The sequence below is a fragment of the Macrotis lagotis genome, chromosome 5 (genome assembly GCF_037893015.1).
Source record: "Macrotis lagotis isolate mMagLag1 chromosome 5, bilby.v1.9.chrom.fasta, whole genome shotgun sequence".
In the NCBI taxonomy this organism is placed as follows: Eukaryota; Metazoa; Chordata; class Mammalia; order Peramelemorphia; family Peramelidae; genus Macrotis; species Macrotis lagotis.
The window spans coordinates 16,690,788-16,711,123 of record NC_133662.1 but is presented as its reverse complement, the minus strand read 5'-3'; the positions used below and the strand labels follow the sequence as shown (position 1 = coordinate 16,711,123).

General features: G+C 40.4%; 2 protein-coding genes across 14 annotated transcripts in view; one reads left to right on the top strand and one right to left on the bottom strand.

Annotated features, from left to right (window-relative positions):
- The window catches only part of NFYA (nuclear transcription factor Y subunit alpha), a 29,155-nt gene extending 11,527 nt beyond the window's left edge, over positions 1-17,628 (bottom strand). The window contains exons 1-6 of one of the 8 annotated variants that reach the window (XM_074236868.1): positions 17,494-17,628; positions 13,826-13,976; positions 12,097-12,183; positions 8,659-8,805; positions 2,397-2,528; positions 1,670-1,775 (exon numbers count right to left, since the gene is read on the bottom strand). In XM_074236868.1, the coding sequence (XP_074092969.1) occupies positions 1,670-1,775; positions 2,397-2,528; positions 8,659-8,805; positions 12,097-12,183; positions 13,826-13,900 (547 nt within the window). In that variant the 5' untranslated portion in view covers positions 13,901-13,976; positions 17,494-17,628. The other 7 variants (XM_074236873.1, XM_074236872.1, XM_074236874.1 and 4 more) reach the window with 7 other exon arrangements.
- OARD1 (O-acyl-ADP-ribose deacylase 1) overlaps positions 16,850-20,336 on the top strand; it is a 6,810-nt gene continuing 3,323 nt past the window's right edge. The window contains exons 1-3 of one of the 6 annotated variants that reach the window (XM_074236882.1): positions 17,389-17,668; positions 19,028-19,110; positions 19,437-19,581. In XM_074236882.1, the coding sequence (XP_074092983.1) occupies positions 19,072-19,110; positions 19,437-19,581 (184 nt within the window). In that variant the 5' untranslated portion in view covers positions 17,389-17,668; positions 19,028-19,071. Of the gene's footprint in view, positions 17,669-18,040; positions 18,259-18,418; positions 18,523-18,565; positions 19,111-19,436; positions 19,582-20,336 lie in introns of those variants that run through there. The other 5 variants (XM_074236879.1, XM_074236881.1, XM_074236880.1 and 2 more) reach the window with 5 other exon arrangements.

Genomic DNA, 20,336 nt, shown 5'->3' with positions numbered 1-20,336 from the left:
AAAACTAATAAGTAAGGTTGAAAGCCCTGTTACTAGAGTTGAAAAGACCCTTAAAGATTTTCTAGTTCATCCTTTCTTTCAATGCAGGAATCTTATATTTCTACAATATTCTGGCCTTGTATGAAATATATTAGTCATTAGCTCACTACTTCACAAAAATGGCTTATTCTACTTGGGGGGTAGTATAAGGTGTTCTTTACAATGAGTTGAGATCCACTTTCCCCATAACTTCTATCTATTGGACCTAATTCTGACCATTGAAATGACAAATAGTAGTAATCACTTTCTTTCATATGACATTCAAGTATCTTCCTTTCCTAAGGACTTCTTTCTTCAGACTAAATGTTCAGTTAAAAATTCAATTCAACAATACTTCCTTAGATGATATGATATTCAGGATTTCTACAATTCTTGGACACTTCCTTCTGTATTGTTTTTCAATTCCACCCCCATACCTTTACAATTAGGTGTCTAGAATCAGATGAGATTTCAGGTGTGATTTGCCCTGTGCAATGTACAAGTTGAATTAACACCATTCTGGATATGACATATCTATTTAATGATATTTGGTTTTTATTAGCTTTCAAATCTAATAAATGTCTTGTTGAATTGAAAACACAGAGAACAGAGTCAGGAGAACATGAGTTCAAATCCAGCCTCAGACACTTACTAGCTGGGTGATCTTGAGCAAGCCACTGAACCTGTTTCCTTCAGTTTCTCATCTATGAAATGAGCTGGAGAAAGAAGTGACAAACTACACCAATATCTTTGCTGGGAAAACACATAAATTGGATCTGGAGAATTGAACATGACTAAAACATACTGCTGACTTGTGCTGAGACTAAACAGTCAACAATGTGTTATGATTATCCCCTAAATCCCATCTTTTTGGTTTTTGGATTAGATCTGTGAAATTCTCTCTCCAATAACAGCTCAGAGCTTGTTCTGCAACTTAAAATATTAAAAAGTTGCCTGGGGAGACTGAGAGGTTGTTATTTATTTGCCAGCGTCTTAAAAGAGCTAGTATGGGCCTGACTCCAGGATCAAATATCTATTCCCCTACACCATGTTGCTAAGCATAGATTATATTAATAGAAAACATTAAGTTCACAACAAGGGAGGTAATAATCCCATTCAGCATCCAGAGTGGATTTGCCTTTGAAATAAGCATTCATGCTTTTTAATAGCAATGAATTTGAGACTCAGTCATTCACAGCCCAAGGTCACAAGTCAGCTGCAAATGTAAATGAAAATTCAGATACCTGGTTCCTTGAACAGATGACACAGTGTCCGAGGATCAGTCATACTAGCAACAAGACTATAAATGCTACACTTTCACATACTAAATCAATCTCTACCCTCCACAACCCTTCTCTCTCAATATCTCAAAAGTTTCCACTGTTAAATTGCTGACCATGTTCAATCTTTGAACTCCAAAGTCTGAACCAACTGGATTCCTAAGACCAAGGTTCTGTAAGTTTTTTTGTGGGGAAAATCTCTTTAACTTTGGGAAAATGCCTGCCATATTTTGGTAAAAGAAAACTAAAGCAACACTCAAATTTGAAACTAGGAGGAAGACACAAAAGAATGACAAGTGTTATTTCTTAGAAGCTAGATGCCCCTTCTTCAAGAGTGAGCTAACCACCCAAGAAAAAGACAATGTCCGTACCTTGTTGGAGGATAGTGCCATCTGCATTGACTGGCTGATAGACAATGGTCTGACCTTCTGCAGTCTGTGCCACCTGCTGCCCCTGGACAGCGATTTGCTGCTGAGACTGTAAGAAGCCAACAATAAATGTCATCAATAGACAGCATATATCCTACTAAAAGTATCTTCAAAGTAAAAGAGGGGAAGTCACATAGGTTCACATACTTTTGTATAAGCATTTTATTGAAAAGGATCAGTTTAACCTAAAAGGGAACTTTAAGAGAAAGAGGTTCCTTAGGAGCAGGGAAAAGAACTGAACTATCACAAAAAAGCTAAATGTAGCCAAGACAGAAACAGAAGTTGGAAAAATCTTTTCAGATTTTTAGTTTCATCCTCCTCTTAAAAATAAAGATGAGGGGTGGCTAGGTGGTGCAGTGGATAGAGCATCGGCCCTGGAGTCAGGAGTACCTGAGTTCAAATCCGGCCTCAGACACTTAATAAAGTCACTTAACCTCATTGCCTAGCAAAAACTAAAAGATGAGGTTTAGCTCTATTATTCAAATTTTTCATAGTTTGAAAGCTTTTGCAGATATTGACTTCTAATATATATATATATACATATATATATATATATATATATATATATGTATATATATATATGTATATATATATATGAAATGTGTTTTGGTTCAGCATCTTAATATTTTCAAATTTACCATTTTATTGTATTCCAAGGGAGAGTAGTTACCTGGGTCTGGCCAGCAGTGACAGCAGTCTGAGGCTGCTGAATGATGATTTGTTGGGTTTGGCCTTGCTGACCTTGTACCTGCACAGCTTGACCCCCTTGAATCTGAATCTGTCCTGGCTGTACCAACTGGATCTACAGAAGTTAAAAAGCCAAAAAAGAAAAGAAAATTATTTCATTTTGAAACTTCCCTCATTTGGTCTTCTAATTTTATTCTCTTTCAATTTGTACCTCAGATAAGTGGAATTTGGTAAGAAAGGATGGAACAGCATTACCTTTGTGGACCTCATGATTCTGAATCAAGAATGACTTGCTATGAACTGATGCTGAGTGAGATGAGTAGAACCAGAAAAACATTGTACACCCTAACAGCAACATGGGGGGGCAATGATCAACCTTGATGGACTCGCTCATTCCATCAGTGCAACAATCAGGGATAATTTGGGGCTCTCTGCAATGGAGAATACCAACTGTATCCAGAGAAAGAACTGTGGAGTTTGAACAAAGACCAAAGACTATTGCCTAAAATTTAGAAAAAAAAATGATTTTATTGTCTGATCTTGCTATCTCTCATACTTTATGTTTCTTCCTTAAGGATATGGTTTCTCTCTCATCACACTCAGTCTGGATCAATGTATACCATGGAAACAATGTAAAGACTGACAAATTGCCTTCTGTGGGGAGTGGGGGGGAGGGAAGTAAGATTGGGGGGAAAAAATTGTAAACTCAAAATAAAATCTTTTTAAAAAAAATGACTCGCTAATATTTATGGTAGTTTAGTTCAAGAGGGAATGGAAAGCTCCTGAAGTGTGATAGATTACATAGTATCATGGAACTGGAAGGGTCACATACTAAAGAAAAGTCAACTACCATGGCTACCAACACACTAAAACAAATTCCTGAGGTTAAGATCTCTTCAAGCACACTGAGAACATGGGGAATAAAAGATGTTAAGTGTAAGGCCCCTCCTAGAGGAAAGGGGAAAAATAACGGTCATCTCATGATCTCTTATAGACTAAAGAATTTATCATTCTTAAATAAGAAAAAAAGGAAAAATTTTAAACAATTTTTAACAATTATTTAAAAAAATTTCAATTCCAAATTCCTTCTCTTCCCCTCCTTTGCAATCAGAAGGGCAAGCAATATGATGTCTTTTAGACATGTGAAGCCATGGAAAACACATTGACATTTTGGTGATGTTGCCCAAAAAAGAAAATAAATAATAGCAGGAAAAAAATGCTTTAATTGGCACTCAGAGTGCATCAATTTTCTCTCTCCAGGTAGATAGTTTTCATCCTCTAGAACTGTCATAGAAGATTATTTTGATCAAAGTTTAGAAGTTGTTCACAGTTGATCATTCATTGCAATATTGTTGCTATGTATTATGTACATCTGTGCTGACTGGCTGATAGGCAATGGTCTGACCTTCTGCAGTCTGTGCCACCTGCTGCCCCAAATTGCTTGAAGAAAGTAAAAATTTCTTCTAGATCCTTAGGTACCTTGCATAGTGTCTACTACAATCCCTTTCTCTTAAAAGTTTCCTAATATTCTACATATTGCTTGCAAACCAAAGTCAAGTTGTAGCATAGCCTCCCCACCCTTTTCATTCATTTAATGAGGTTTATTAAGTATTTTTTTTATGGCAGGCTCAGCCAATAAATAATAAAAAAATATTTAAAACTGCCTTCAAGCAATTTGTCCCACAATTTTGTTTTTTTAACGTTTTAAAATAACTTAATTTTGTACTTATTTTTTTGTACAAGTGATTTTTTATACATTACTAAAATATTCTTAAGAGTAAACATAATACCCCCTCCCCCAAAAAAATATAGACCCTCATGAGAAATAAAGTAAAAGAAAGAGGAAAAAAATATGTTTCAGTCTATATTCTGAACTAAACAAAGTTCAGTTGTATAACACCATTCTGGACATGACATTATCTATTTAATGATCATCTCTGTCTCAGGTGAATCATATTCTTTATGTTAAGTCCATCACAAAAGTTACTTCCATATTTTTCCACAGTTGCTATTGCTGATTGTAATTCCCTCCAACCATACCTCCCCACTACCATATATTTTTTCTCCCTCCTTTCACTTTGTCCCTTTTCTAAAACGTGCTGTAGGGTAGCTGAGTGGTGCAGCGGACTGATCACCAGCCCTGAGACAAGAGGCCCCGAGCCCACATACCACCTGTGAGACCCAGCAACCACCCGGCCCTGTGGTCCCAGACAAGCCACCCAATCCCAGCCCCTTGCCAAGAAGTCAAAAAGAAAATGTGTTATATCTAACTATTCTCTCCTATGATTTACCCTCTCCTCTATCACCCACATCCTCCCCCTTCCCCCTTCTCTCCTTTTTACTCTAGATAGCTATACCTTATTGAGTGTGTATGCTGTTTCAACTCTAAGCCATTTTTGATGAGAGTGAAGGTTCCCTCATTCCCCTTTGGCTTCCCCCCCTTCCATATCATTGCAATAACTCATTGCAAAAAAAAAATCTTTTATATGAAATATCTTAGCCTATTCTACCTCTCTTTTCTCTTACTCCCAGTATATTTCCCTTTTAGACACTGACTCCATTTTTACAATATTTTATTTCTTCAAATTCAGCTCTCTCCTGTGCTTCATCTATAAAAGCTCCTTCTACCTGCTCTATCAAATGAGAAGTTTCATATGAGTATTATCAGTATTATTTTTCTATGCAGGAATACATGCAGTTCATCATCAAGTCCCTCATATTTTACCCTTCTCCGTCACTCTCTATGCTTCACCTGAGTCTTGTATTTGAATGTCAAACTTTCTGTTCAACTCTAGTTGTTTCAACAGGAACATTTGAAATTCCATCTTTTCCTCTGGAAGAAGTCCAGTTTTTCTGGGTAGTTGATCCTCGGTTGCATTCCAAGCTCTTTTGCCTTCCAGAATATTATATTCCAAGACCTATGAGTCCTTAATGTAGCTGCTGCTAAGTTCTGTGTGATACTGACTGCAGCTCCATGATATTTGAATTGTGTCCTTCTAGCTGCTTATAATACTTTCTCTTTGATTTGGGAGTTCTGGAACTTGGTTATAATATTCCTGGGGGTTGTTTCTTTTTGGATCTCTTTCTGGGGAAGATTAGTGGATTCTCTCAATTTCTATTTTGCCCTCTGCTTCTGGGATATCAGGGCAATTTTCCTGTAGGAATTCTTTAAAAATGAGGTCAAGGCTCTTTTTCTAATCATGACTTTAGGTATCTTAATAATTTTTAACTTATCTTTCCTGAATCTGTTTTCCAGATCAGTTGTTTTCTTCAATGAGATGTTTCACATTTTCTTCTAATTTTTCATTCTTTTGGTGTTGGAAGTATTGTCTTGACTTCTCATAAAGTCATCAGCTTCCATTAGCTCCATTCTACATCTGAAGGATTCATTTTCTTCAGAGAGCTTTCTTATCTCCTTTTCCATCTGGCCAATTCTGTGTTTTAAAGCATTCTTCTCAATAACTTTTTTGAACTATTTTATTCATTTGACCTATGCTGGTTTTTAACATACTATTTTCTTCAGCATTTTTTGGATATCCTTGCCTAAGCTGACTTTTTCTCTCATTTCTTTTCCCAATTTTTCTTCTATCTCCCTTATTTGACTTTCAAAATCTTTTTTGAGCTCTGTCATAGTATAAGCCCAACTTCTGTTTTTCTTGGAATCTTTAGATGCAGGAGCTTGTACTTCCTCATCATCAGACTGAGCATTTTGATCCTTCTTGGGATCACAGACAAAGTATTTCTCAATGGTGCTCCTCTTTTTTTCTCTGCTTACTCATTCTTCCAGCCTGTGCCTGGTTTGGGGGTGCTTCCTGATCTTTTGAGTATTATTGGGACACCCACCCCAACAAGGATCTCAGTGTGTGAAGCTCTGACTGCTCTCCTGGTCTGTGAATGACCACAAGCTCACCCCTCTGCCATGGGGCTGAGGTGGTGGTGGTGGGGCCTAGACTGTGATCAGGATCTGAAATGTGGTCAGATCTAGGAAGTCTCCTTCCCCTACCTTTGGTGGGCTGAGCACTCAGCTCAGTTACCTGGAGGCTCCTGCTTGCTGACTCCACACCTGGATGCACTGAGTGCCCTGAGGGCCAGGGCTTTGTGCTCACTCTGGCAGAGGTCCCCTCACTGATCCTACAAGCTGTGCCCAGTGCTCCCTGGGGCTCTTTCCAGGAGGCTTAAATTTCTTCACTCTGGTGGGGCTGCCACTTTAACCCCAGGGAGTGGAGTTTTCCCACTATTTTCCAGGTTATCTTGGTCTGGAGAATTGTCTCACTGGATCTTTCTGTGGGTTCTCTCTCTTGAAAATTTATTTTACAGTCATAATTTTAAAATTTTTGAAATATTACGGAGGGAACACTTAGGAGAGGCTCTTCTCCTGTTGCCATCCTGCCCCCACCCCCCCCAATTCCTCTAGAGTCTTAATCTATTCCACATCATGGACTAAAATTAACTTGTATGACCCACTACATTTAGTTGGCCACAAGCCAGACCAGACCACCTATGCTTCACAACTCTTCCAGTTAATCATTTCATTCATCTTGTTGCCTTCTGCTCTCCTGGTATATACGTTCACATTCCCTTCCCAACCTATCCCACCAATGGTTGTTCTATGAACCAAAATCAAACCAGTGTATTGCCACTGCTTCTGAAAAGGCTATGTATAGATTCTCCTAGGATTTTGCTAGCATTCCTGTGGTGCCCCAGAGTCAAATATCCCTCCCTCATTTCCACTCCCCTCTATGTACTCTCTCTCCCTTTAGACTGTGGGGATTATTTAGGGCAGAGAGAGATCAGTTCATTTTTCACTGTATATTTCCAGTGTTTAGGATGTTTTTTGGTATACAGTAAGCACTTCATCAAAGCAGTTAAAAAGACACAGAGGATAAAGTGCTGGGCCTGCAATCAGGAAGACTTCCTGAGTTCAAATATGGCTTCAGACACTTAAAAGCTGAATGACCCTGGGTAAAGTCATTTAACCTCATTTATCTCAGTTTCCTCATCTGTAAAATGAGCTGGAGAAGGAAATTTCCTTCTGCTAAAAATCCATCTCACTCCTACCTTTAACTCAATTAAAACATGTTACTAAAACTCTACTCCTTATTCTATATATCCAACATTAGAATAGACTATTTCAGTTTCTACTAAGATAACCCAGACAGGTATAAGGCAATCTGGATTATTAAAATCAATTAGTAAGTAGATAGAGCACCAGCCCTGTAGTCAGGAATACCTGAATTCAAATCCAGCCTCAGACACTTAATAATTATTTAGCTGTGTGGCCTTGGGCAAGCCACTTAACCCTACTGCCTTGCAAAACAAAACAAAATAACCTAAAATCAATTAATGCAATCAGAATTTTTACCTAAGTTCATAGTCTAAGTTTGGACTTATTTCTGACTCTTTTCTATCCCCCAATCCAATCAGCTGTCAAATGCTATCAAATTCAACTTCCACAACACTCACATCAGCATTCCACTCCATTCACAGAACCACCAGACCAATCGAGGCCCTCATCACCTCCAACCCAGTCTATTATAACAGACTTCCAATCTCCCCCTGGCTCCAGGTTCTCCTCTCTTCAATCCATTATTTATATAACAAATCAAATCATCTTCTTAAGACATAGGTAAGACAGATATGTCACTCCTCTGAAATCTTCAGAGGTTCCAAAATGCCTCTAATATAAAGCCTGGTATTTAAGGCCCTATTAGTTCCTAACACAAACTATGTTCTAGCAGAACTGGAACACTAGACACTCCTAATTTGTATATATGCTCTCTTTTCTATACATGCACTCAAATTCATGGCTAGAATGGATTCTTTCTTCAACTCAACCCCTCAAAAACTGTCTTCTATTAAGCCACAATTGAGGTACCATTCCCTTGTAGAAGACTTATCTAATCTAGCTGCCAGTTACTAGTAATCTATTTCCCTTTTTTGATTCTTCTGTGTACATGTTGTACTCCCAATAAAATGTAAACTTGTTGAGGATAGGAACTGCTTTGTCTTTTTATCTTCAGGACCTCACAAATAGTACACACATGGTAAATTTGGTGAAATGAATCAACAAAATAGTTTGTAGTAATGTGCATTCAATTCATCTCAAGAATAAGTTAAACATTTATTAAATATCAAGTACATTGTACTAGGTGCTGAAGACACAAAATAAAGATAGTGTAATTATGAAAAATTATAACATCAATTTATATCCTAATGAATTGTCTATGCAATTACAAGATGCTTACTTGTTGCAATCCTTGTGTCCCAGACACAGGTACCTGCATGATGGTCTGACCTTGGCCACCAGGAACAGCCTGAACCATAATGGGCTGGCCAGCTGATGTGATTAGTTGACCTCCACTCACTTGTACCATCAAAGGCTGGCCCTGGACCTAGAGATCAAAAAAATAAAAACAATGAAATAAAGCTACACAGAGAAAGTATTTAACCATGAACCAGTCACAGACTACCTACTAACTTTATCATTTGTGACAAAATTTTGCTGGTAATTGGGATGAAGAAAAATGAGTACATGAGACCTTCCAATAGTGATTTTCAGTTTAAGATTTTTTTGTGATTAAATGCCAAGGTAGCTTAAAGTTAAAATGGAACACAAGTACAATACTTCACATTTTCAGCAAATTTGCTAAAAAACAAGATTTTTATGAACATGCATGGACTAAGTCCTTAATAGATGATGAGGAAACTTGGTAAACCAATTTCCAGAAATGGTATTTATCAAAGGTCAGTGAGGATTAAGAATAGAAAAATACCAAGAGCCTATGTGGAAAGCAACTCCATTTGAGGGTCTTTAGAAGCAAGTTCCTCTCACCACTTTTTTTTGGTATTGTTTTGTGTGCACGTGGGAGAGCAATGGAGGTTAAATGACTTACCCAAGATCACAGAGTTAGTAAGTATCAAGTTTCTGAGATCAAACGTTGAACTCAGGTCTTCCTGACTCCAGGATCCACCTAGCTAGCCACCTAGCTCCCCACTTACCATGAGGATTCTGAGTAATTTTCATCATTTTATGCTTATACCTTGAATTATAGATTGTTCCAACCAATATGAGTTTTTTGGATTCCCCATAAATGCTTCAAATAACAACTTCATTGATTTTGATTTCAATAGAATGAGGAATGTGGTAATTATAAAGATGTAGCTGAAATGAACAGAATTTCTATTCTGGAGGAGCCCACTGTAAGCTTATAAGCCTGGAAGCTACGAGTACTTTGCAACATCTTGATTCTTAAAATGAAATGTACTTTTCCGAGAAACTCCTGGAAGCCACAGTGCAAAACATTTCAGAAACACAAGAATGACCATTCAAAAGCTGTAAGGGTATTATCCTCAGATTCCATCATGATTTTAGGATGGTACAAACCAAGATAGGAAACTCTTTCAAATGCGAAAGAACTTTCAGCTAAACTTATTCCCTGATTAAAAAAAAAAATGAGTAGCCGATCAGAAATATGCTAAGAATGGAACAATTTATACTTTTAGAGACTACAAAATTAGGAATTATTTTCTCCATTATATAAACAGATAAGAGAGTAAAAGAATGTTAAAAAGAAATTTTAAATTCCAGACTTTGTTATTCTGTCCTATGGAAGAAATTCCATGTTTATCATCTATGAATTTTACTATCAGTCTTGTATACCTAAGTGGACTTCTTTTGAGACATATTATATGTAATATTCAACACATTTTTTGATATTTTGAATATCTATAAGAGCAATTTATAATTTTCTAAAATGAGAATGCTAGAGAAAAAGGGAAGCTATTTATCTTAATCCAAAGTTTCCTTGCCTTTAAAAGTCTGAAAGTACTTAAGACATGTTATAAAGCATACCCATTTATCTACCCATCTATCACCTCTCAATCCTTCTGATTACCACTTATACACGCAAAAATGAACTCTAAGAAGTCTTAGATATGTGAACAGTTAAAAAGTACATGCATAAGACGAGCAGCAAAGGTTCAGTAGCATGTTATTATGTTCCCATTCCACAAGCAGTTAATGCTTTACAGACAGTTCTGGCTTTACTCAAATAGACATTACACAAATTCAATTTCATAAATTCCAAAAGAAATCTACATTCCAAAAGCACACCTGTTAACTTTACAGTACTATGCTCTTTCTTCTCTAGCACTCATGTTTGCAAGCAAATTCACATTATGGAAAAAAACTGCTTTACATAAAAGTCTGTGGAATGATCCATTTATTTAAAGCAAGAACTGTTTGTATTTATAAATTAAAACTAAGACAAAGCAAGCAGAAAAGATGGATAAGTCGTTGAACCCTGGGACAGATACCAAGAGGGGAGAATTTCTAAGATCAACTTCTTCCAGGACATAAAGTTCAAAAATGGCTCTACACAATTCATCATTCCACAATTATTCTTTTCTGACAAACTGCCATGAAAAGGAAAACCAAAACTAGTCCAGCAAAGAGTCAGGCAGTGCACAACACTCAGCAGTAAAGATATGAGCCCTGTTTTGCTTTTGCTTTGAAGAATTTCCAATCTATATGGAACAAATGAAACAGGCAGCACAAATCAGGGTTTGAAATAATTTACCGTCTGTTCTAATGGTTCAATTAGGCATGTTAAAGAGATACAACCTGCAGGCTCATAGACTCTTACACTACCCAATCCCAAAGTTTTAGAACTATCATCGACCAATTCCAAGACCTTAGACTTCAAGATTACAGTTCCAATTTTATGAGCAAAAGTCAAAGCTCTTATTTACTAACTTACCTATAGGGTATAATGATGTAAGTTGTCCTAGAGTACCATCTACTAAAACTTACAAGGGGGACCTATCAGGCTTGTTCCCTAAAAGAGAAGAAACCTCCCTTCAAACCCAACAGTACAGAAACTCTCTTCTTGTCAAGAAAGGGAGGAAAAAATTGATGAGTTTATTTGTATTTCACCAAGATCTACTTATGGGTTGCTCCAAAAGAGTTTCTAACCGGAAAACTCTTTAATTTTAACCAAAAAAAAGGTCTACTTCCAGGGAATTATCCAAAATGCTAATTTCTGAAGTTGTCTATTGGTAAAGTGCCTTATCCTGCTTACATGTCGGTGATAATACTTTAATCAACTCAGTTTTCTATTACCTGCTTTGGACATCTAATAATATATTTCCTCCTATATTAGTATTGTCAGCCCATTACTACATTGGTTTATTTAAAATAATACATAATGTTAAGTTTGTTATCTCCTAACCATTTAGTTCATTAATTTAAAAAAAAGATGGCTAAACTTAAGTCTTGTTAATTTAATTTTTTTGTTATCCTTTTATCTCAAATTATTGACACTCAGTAAATGAGTAAAGATCAAACTCCTAATTAAATTTCTAAGTTAATTTAAAATTCCTACTGCCCAAGATGACTTCGAGTTACTCATTCAATCATTTACTTTCTATTAATTCCAAAAATAGAGATGCATGGTTTTAGAAGCATATGACAATAGTTCCTGCATGCTTTCTATGAAACATTAAGAAACTCAGCAGGAATTTTATAAGTCTCAAATGAAAACCAGCAGCACCAAATAAAGGAGAGACTCACATGTCACTCACTTTACTATTCTCATTTCAAACCCTGATAAAACAGCATCAGACATGAAGTGGATGGGAAGTTCATGCAGTGCTCACATAGATACAATTAGAGAAATCACCACTACCTGGAGTGTCTGGACTTGCTGGCCTGAGGCGGATGCCACCTGGGCCTCTGTCTGCAGCTGGACAGCAGTGACACCACCCTGCTGCTGGGAACAGGAACAGGAATAGCTTGAAACTTGACAAGGAAACACACATCTCAAGACAAGAGATCACCTTACCTCCTGGAGGTTCTCCCCTCAAAAGCCCCCTTTCCTGGACTCTCAGACTGAAAGAACAGACCCAAATTGCTACTATCACCAACTGGAACAATGATGGGGAGAAAAGTATGTGTCCCTTTACTGAGACTCAAAACTCTACTCTTTAATATGGCACGGTCAAAGTATTTTTCAGCATGTAATTGTAAGGTTGCCTTCAGAAATGGGCATTTTCAATCCATTTGCTTATAGAAGCATTATAGGACCCCTTTGTTTTTCATCTGCATTTAGATAACAAAGTTACTTTTTAATAGAGTTGCTGCTATGTTTTCAAAAGGAAATGTACAATTGGAGAACTTTATAGTGTCATGTGATATATAATGAGTACTTATTACATGCAAAGTCACTGTTTTAGTCTCAGAGGTATATAAACGACTAGACCTTTGCTCTCAAGGACCTAAAAAAATATCTTTGCAATGGGGACAAATTATTAAAGACTAAGTATCTTTACAAATCCAAAATTTTTATAACTTCAAACTAAAACTACTTTTATTCAACTCAACTACCTTAGAAGTAATAATTTAGTAGTAAATCAAATGACTTTCACATAATTGTATCTATCTTAATGGGTATTCCCATCAAATTTTTTTCTAAAAATCAACCAGCATGTTATTTAAAGGATGAAGCTTTTGTGGAAATCCATTATTTGGAAGATATGAACTGAAATCATTGTGATCCAGACTTAAGTCCTTTGGCCACTAATTGGGAACAACTTTTTTGTTATGCCCTCCAGAAAACTCAATTTTCTAAATACCATATGTTAGAATTTGGAAACAACTTCAAACTCAACAAAAACATTAATTCCCTTTTCATTTATACCTGGTCAATCAGTAATTCTATCTAAAGTACAAATGAATAATGTCTCTTCCCAGACAAAAAAAAGGGGAAGCTATCCTAAAATAAGGTAAACCTAGGAAAGAAACATCATAAAATGTCATCTGTATGTCTCACAACAATATCCTACCTGGATATGAGATTAATTTAAAAACCTATAGCTCCTATTCTCTTTCCAATACATCTATATTTGTAAGTACAGCTGAATTAGAAATTAACTTTCCAAAATAATCATCTTGTGGACCAGTTCAAAACAGATCTACTTAAATCTAAGTGTTTTGTTTTCATCTACTAGAAAGCCAAAGTGTCCATACACCAACTCCATCAGGAAAAGAAGTAGAAAAGAATCAGTTCAATATGTTCACATGAAAGCAAATCCAACAATTTCCAAGTTCAACATGAAAATAATCAGATACTTTGAACTTTAATAATTTGTCAGGAGACCAAAGTTAATAAGTTTTTTCAGGTAACATGAAGAAACAACTCCAGTGGGCTGTGGAAGAATACAAGTTGCAAAAAAACTTGAATATAGTTTGAGATATTGAGTCCAAATATAAGGAAATATTACCAAGCAAATTTCTAGACCTCTGCATCTTACTAAACCCAGAACATGATAATTTTCAACAGTATTCTAGCAGTCACTCTTATTGTTATAGTCAGTTCTGTTACTTTGGTAATCAAAGTTGAGTCATTTTCATACCTGCTGCTGAATCTGTCCAGCCTGTACGACAATCTGTTCCGTAGAACTATTGCTGTTTGCTGTATACTGCTCCATGTCTCATCTAGATTGCAAATCCGTATATGTCAATGTCCTGCTGGATATCCTGGAAAATCAGGCTAAGTATATACTCCTATTAGAGATGTTAAGAAAGAGAATTTCAATCACTAGGTATTAGATCACTAAATAATGTATGACTAAATATTATTTAGCACTAAAATTATAAGACTAAAAAGTAGTATACAGTCAGATTATAATTATAACAGGCTTACCCTTCTATAAGTCTTTAAAATAATTTCAAGGCAGGAAGCACATTGGTAAGACCTATTTTCATTCCATGCATATAGTACATATATACTATTTCAATCAAATGAATAGATTACACAGGTCTGAGATCAAATTCAGTATTATTCAAATAGCCATTAAATGTTTTTGAGTAAGAAGGGAACTCCCTCACCTGAATCTAGAGGGTTCTGGAGTTTGCAGGTAATTTCAATGAATGGAAGGAAATGTTTTTAACTAACAGTTAAATGTAACTATTGGTTTCTTTTAAATCCCCAAACTTTTCTATACTTTCCCCAGTCAAATTTTACAGTTACACTTTATTTGTAATCTTCTGTGAGAGTCAGTACATGTTAGTTAATATGGAAAAATAAACTGGAATACAAGACAAAGAGTAGAAGGCAAGCTTGGGCAGCTTTTCCCACCCAAGGAAGAAAGGGTGTCTCATCACTTTCACCGACAGTGATATATGAAATAACTGTAGTTCATACACAGGCATGCATGCAAGCATATACCCTTCATTTGGTCCTTATAAACCCTTCAAGATAGGTATATATTTCTTCCAGTTTTACTGAGGAAGAAATCGAGGATCAGAATTATACAGCCAGTAGTCTGAGAAGAGTTCTAACTAAAAATTACTCACTTCATATAGGCAAATTTTTATTCATTTCTCCAGACTGCTTGTGAAGAGTTCAATTGCATGTAACCCTACTGTTCAATAAAACAAAATTCAACTCTACTATTCTTGCCTTCAGGTGACCAAAGGACAATTGGATTTTTACAATTTTGCCTCAAAAATATCTTTCTACCCTACTGAACATTGCCAACCTTGACAGAGCATAGGATGCCTTTTTGGCTCTTATCTATCCAATGATTACTACATAATTGAAGTCTTAAATTCACAAGAGAAAAGCCAAGTTTATGTAAAAACTACTTTCCTTAAGTATCCAAAGGAAATTGCAAAACCTAAAACTCCTCCAGGGAATGAAATGTGTATTTTTCAGGGCATAATTCTAAGAGACTTTTAAGTTCCCCCAATTTCAAAGCATACTCACACAGATATAACACACGTGTGCACTCTCCAGCAGAGAGCAGAAAGAATTTGAACAATTTCCCTATTGTATTCCCTCTATCGGATTTTCAGAGTGCAGTTTTCAATTTTGAGAATGGAATTTAAAAACATGAGATATTTCTTCAAAAACATGTGCAAAAAACACATTCTAAAAACAAATTCTATTTTTTAAAATTATCCATGCCGTGGAACTCTATCTATTAATGTGAATAACTCAGAGTTCCTTATTATGTTTATCAAAGAAAATTGAATTTTAAGAATCAATGCAGAAGGGGGGGGGAAAGTTCCATGGGGGTTTATTACTTAACAGTTAGGACCAAGGAATAGACTTGATACAAAAATCTTTGTCCCCCCAAAAAATCAACCCAAGTGGTAATAAGTAGAACCTCAGAAAGTTGGGTGATTTTCCTAAATTACAAGTCTGATCTAGCCAATCCTTCCTTCATTTGATAAATTCCAGTGGATCCCTATAAATAGCTTTTAAACCCTTCTACCTTTCCTGCTTTCACTTTATTTCCTTCTCAGTAATTTTCTACACAGTGACACTAGCTTCCTTGCTATTCCTCTAACATGATTTCCCAACTCTCCATTTTATCAGATATATATATATACACACACACACACACACACCCTGGAATTCTCTTTACATCTCTGCCTTCAGGCTTCTTTCAGGTTTCAGCTAAAATTCCACTTTCTGAAAAATGTCTTTCCCAGTCCTGGTTAATGCCAGTGCCTACTCAGGGTTATAGTCAATTCATACTAAACATATCTTGTTTATATGTAAATCTCATTAGATTTTTAAGTTCCTTGAGGGGACTATTTTTGTCTTTTTTTTGCATTTCTAAGGTGCTAAGTACTTAATAGATATTAACTAACTTGACTATCTTTTAGGGCTAGATATAATCCTTTTCACCAGAATGCAAGTACAATATAATTCTGTTGAGAAGTCACCACTTGCTAAAACTTTTCTACAGCCAGAATCAGGGGACTCAAAGTTGAATAAATTCTCTCATTTTTTAAAAGAAAAGTAAGCTTCATCCTAACATAGAAAGTGATTTAAAAAAACTTAAAATGCAACACTATTGTATATAGTAGAAAAATAAAACATGAGGAGCCTGAGGTCCCCAGTGCTAGAAGTCAGGTAATAAAGACAGTGTGGTAGGGGAAAATTAACTCCATGTTTTCTAGGTATAAGTATTCAAGTCAAGAGGAAAGCTCGTGCAGACAGTTTTCCCAGGGGAGAACCAACTGGTATATGGAACTTCTAGGAGACAAATGGACATGCAGCCTGGGAAAAGGAGGCAGCTTGGTTTGGCACCAAGTCTGGAGGGGGCTGCAATTCTGCCCCAGCAACCGGAGAGGAGGAAATGACGAGCCAAAAGGGGGTGGTAACGGTAACGGGACAGGAGACACCGGGAATGTTGGCTGGAAGGAGGGGCACGGTCTGGCCAGGGGAGTGGGGGGTGGGAGAAGGGGGGGGCAAGGGCCTCCCGGATCCAGGAACCAGGCAGACAAGGGAAGTCAGCAGTAGAGGAACAAGAGGGAGGGAGCCCACGGCGGGGGGCTTTTGTACCAGGTCTGCCAGGCTGCCCATGCTGGGCGGGGGGCTGAGCAACCTCACTCCCAGGGTGGGGGAGGGGTGGAAGGGCAGATGGTGCAGGCGGGGTTTTAGGGTCCAGGTGACTGAGCGGGGTACGAGTGAGAGGGTGCGTTTGTGTCCACACACACACACAAATACACACGCGCGCGCGCGCGCGCACACGCACACACACGAGACACGTCCAGGCCGAGGAGGGCAGGACGGGGTGCTGGGTGGGCAGTAAGGTCAGCAAGGGTCTGGGGATGGCATGAATCGGGGTCCCGCTCCCCCAGCCCCTAGAGCCCGTGGGCCCGAAGAGGTGGCGCCCGGGCCCCGGGGGTTTGGGGGGGCTGGCGCCCGGGGCCGTGGCCCAGCTTGGGGTCTGGGCCCCAGCTGGGGGGGGGGGGGGTCGGGACCTCCGGGTCAAGGCGCCGCGCCCGGAGAGGCCCCGACCATCCCCGCAGGGGCGGGATGGCCCCCTGCAGGCCTCGGCCGGGAGCGGCGGGAGCTCCCCGGCAGGGCCACCCCACGCCGAGGGCCGCTTCCAGGCGGGCCCGCCCCGCAGGCTCCGCCGCCGCCACCGCCGCCACCGCCGCCACCCGCCCCGCTCCCCGGGCTCGGCGGGCGCCTGGGCCTCTCCTGAGTGGTCAGCGAGACCCGCCAATCGGGGCGCTGGGGCCGGCTCTGGGCCGCTGGATATTGGCTCCTCACACTCACCGTGCCTCGCTCCCCCGGTTCGCTGCCCGCGCTGATTGGCTCCAGTACCGGACCCCGAAACCCAATCAGAGGCTCCAGCCGCCGCTGCCGCCGCCACTGCCGCTGCCTGGCAAAATGGCGAACGCGAACAAAGGAGCCCCGGGCCCCCCCTCCAACCGCCTCGGCGCAGGCGCCTGTAAGCCACGCCCCTCTCCCCGCCCCCACTCCCCTCCCCACCTGCGGACCCACCCCGCCCCGCGCTTGGTGCGTACGGCGCACGCGTCCCAGCCTGGCCCTCCCCACCCACCCCGCCCCCGCGCCTTGCTCCCGCCTCCGGAAGAAAGTGCTGCAGGCTCTTCCAGGCCATGTCGACCCACCCTTTCGGTCCAAGCTCCGCCTCGGCGGCGCTACTGCGCAAGCGTCTACCGGCCCTTTCCGTCACTCTCCCCAATGTCCGCCACAGATCCTTGAAAACACCCCCCCCCCCCCCGCCCCCCGTGCTTGGCGCGCAAGCGTCGACTCGCCCCGCGCGGGGCCCCATTCCCCGCTTTACGCATGCTTAGCTCGGCGGCGGGAGAAATCTCCCGCCGGAAGTTCTCGTGGGGGGCTCCACCATAGAGCGCGGCCCTCCCTCCGGTTGGGCTAGAGGGGCCCCGTTTCCGCTCCCCCCTGCGGCCCGCGGGAGGCCATCTTAGGTCCCTGTGGGGGCAGCCGCGAGTCGGACCGGGCTGAGGCGGGAGCCGCCGCCTGCTGGGGCCGAGGCCCGGCCTTCCCGGGGACCCGCGGGTATGTCGGGGCCGCGGACGAGCCCGGGCCCGGCGGGGGGCGGGGCGCCGGCCCCTCGGGCCCGGGCTCCCGAGCTGGCCCCGGGGCGGCCGCCGGGGAGGAGCCTGGCTGCACACTCCTCCCCTCGGGCCCCGGGGAAGAGGGCGGGGGCACGAGGGACACAAAGAGCCCCACTGGAGGGGTCCCGCGGTCCCGCCCCCTGCCCCGGGCCGGAGCCTCCTCCGGGGCCTGGCTTGCTGTCGGCTGCTTCCCCGAGCCCGGGCGGTACGAGCCCCAGGCCGGGGATGACTTTCAGGGGGGCTTGGGGAATGGTTGGGGGCGGGGAAGCGAACGGCGGCGCTTTGTAATCCTATTTCTTTAAAAGACGTTTTGAGAAGCGATCCAGACTTGGCACAGACTAAAAAAAGGGTTAAAGCGTCCAATCCTGGAGGATCTCTGAAATTCCGATTGGATGTGGTTGGGAGGAGGACCTAGAAGCGTAGAATTGGAGCTGTGACCCCCGGGGGTCTCTTCTATGCCCCTCATTTTGCATTGGAAGAAACTGAGATCCAAAGAGGAGAAGTAACTGGCTCGAGGTCACCTGCAGAGTAGGGAGTTTGAACTGGGGCTTGGAGCGGGAACCTGATAAAGGAGAGATGGGGATGTGGGTGCAGGGTGCTCCGGGGAGTTGCACCTCCGGTTTTTGCAAGGATTTGGGGAGAGGCAGGTCAGGAAGGGAATGGTTTGTGCTTAACACTAAGCAGATTGGTTTCCTTCTCCATTCTCCTAGCTGAAGAAATACTGTAAAGGACTTGGAAATATCAGTTCCTTATCATGGCCAGCAGTCCTGATGAAGATCCAGGGGAGAACAGAGTGCGTACAAAATTGTTGACTTATTGGCAGATAAAAATCCAGAATAATTGAGGTCATAGGCTCTAAGCATTGATTTTAATTAAGCAGCATCACTGAATTGTCTTCTCTTGGCTCATTTACTCCAAAAAGTCTAATGCAATCTTTCAGAGATCATCACTTCCATCTTATTCATGGTTCAGTTCACATTCAGCTCTTTGGGGTTTTCCCTATGAAAGATTATGCTTCATTCCAGTAAGAATAAAGTGGCTCCCAAAAAGCAAAGCAAAGCATTTCTACATATCTATTAAACCAATTGTTTTTTCACTTCCCCTCCTTGTATGTTCCAGATTGTTTATGTGAAAGGGGACCTTTTTGCCTGCCCCCAAACAGACTCATTGGCCCACTGCATCAGTGAGGATTGTCGAATGGGTGCTGGGATAGCTGTTCTCTTCAAAAAGAAGTTTGGAGGGGTACAGGAGCTCTTGAATCAACGTGAGTTTGCATAAAGTTTAGGCCATACCTTGTGGTTTCAGTTGACTAGAAAAAATTGTTCAACTACAATGGGCAAGTTTATATTCAAGATATAATCACAAGGATGTCCTTCCTCACTAGGAGCTCAGAATATAGTTTTTGACAGCTTTCTAGACTCCCACATAATCCCTTAATTTTGAATGTTTCTACCCTAGTTAGTGCTATTAGAATAGCTTTTTAATTATATTTTCCCTCTAGTAGGAAGTATTTTTCCTTCCTTTTGGCAGGTGCAATAACTTTAAGTAGTTCCCAATTGCTTAACTTACAAAATCTAGATGTGTTTAATGTTTTCTGTGCTTTAACTACCACTACCTTTGCAGTCTTTTTTAGACAGTTTTTTAGGGATACTAAGCAGCTAAATAAACTTGTTCATAACCATGTAACTGGTACGTGTTAGAAGCAGGACTTAAAACTGGACCTGTAACTGTCAGGGCCATTTACTTTCCCATGCTGCATAGTCCATTCCTCCCCTGGAAAAATTCTTATTTTACCTTTACCACAAGGTAAAGGTCTATTTTCTTGTTCATTGAACATTTCTTGCATTTTTCTGACGTTGCATCTTTGCTCATGCCATTCCCTTTGCCTGGTGAAAAATTTGTCTTTCCAGCTCAACTCCCAGCCTTTCTGTGAAGCTTTCTTAGATAAAAGTGATCTTTTTGTCCCTTGAGCTATAGCATTTTTATCTGTAAGACCCTAGAATAAGCACACTTCTGGCA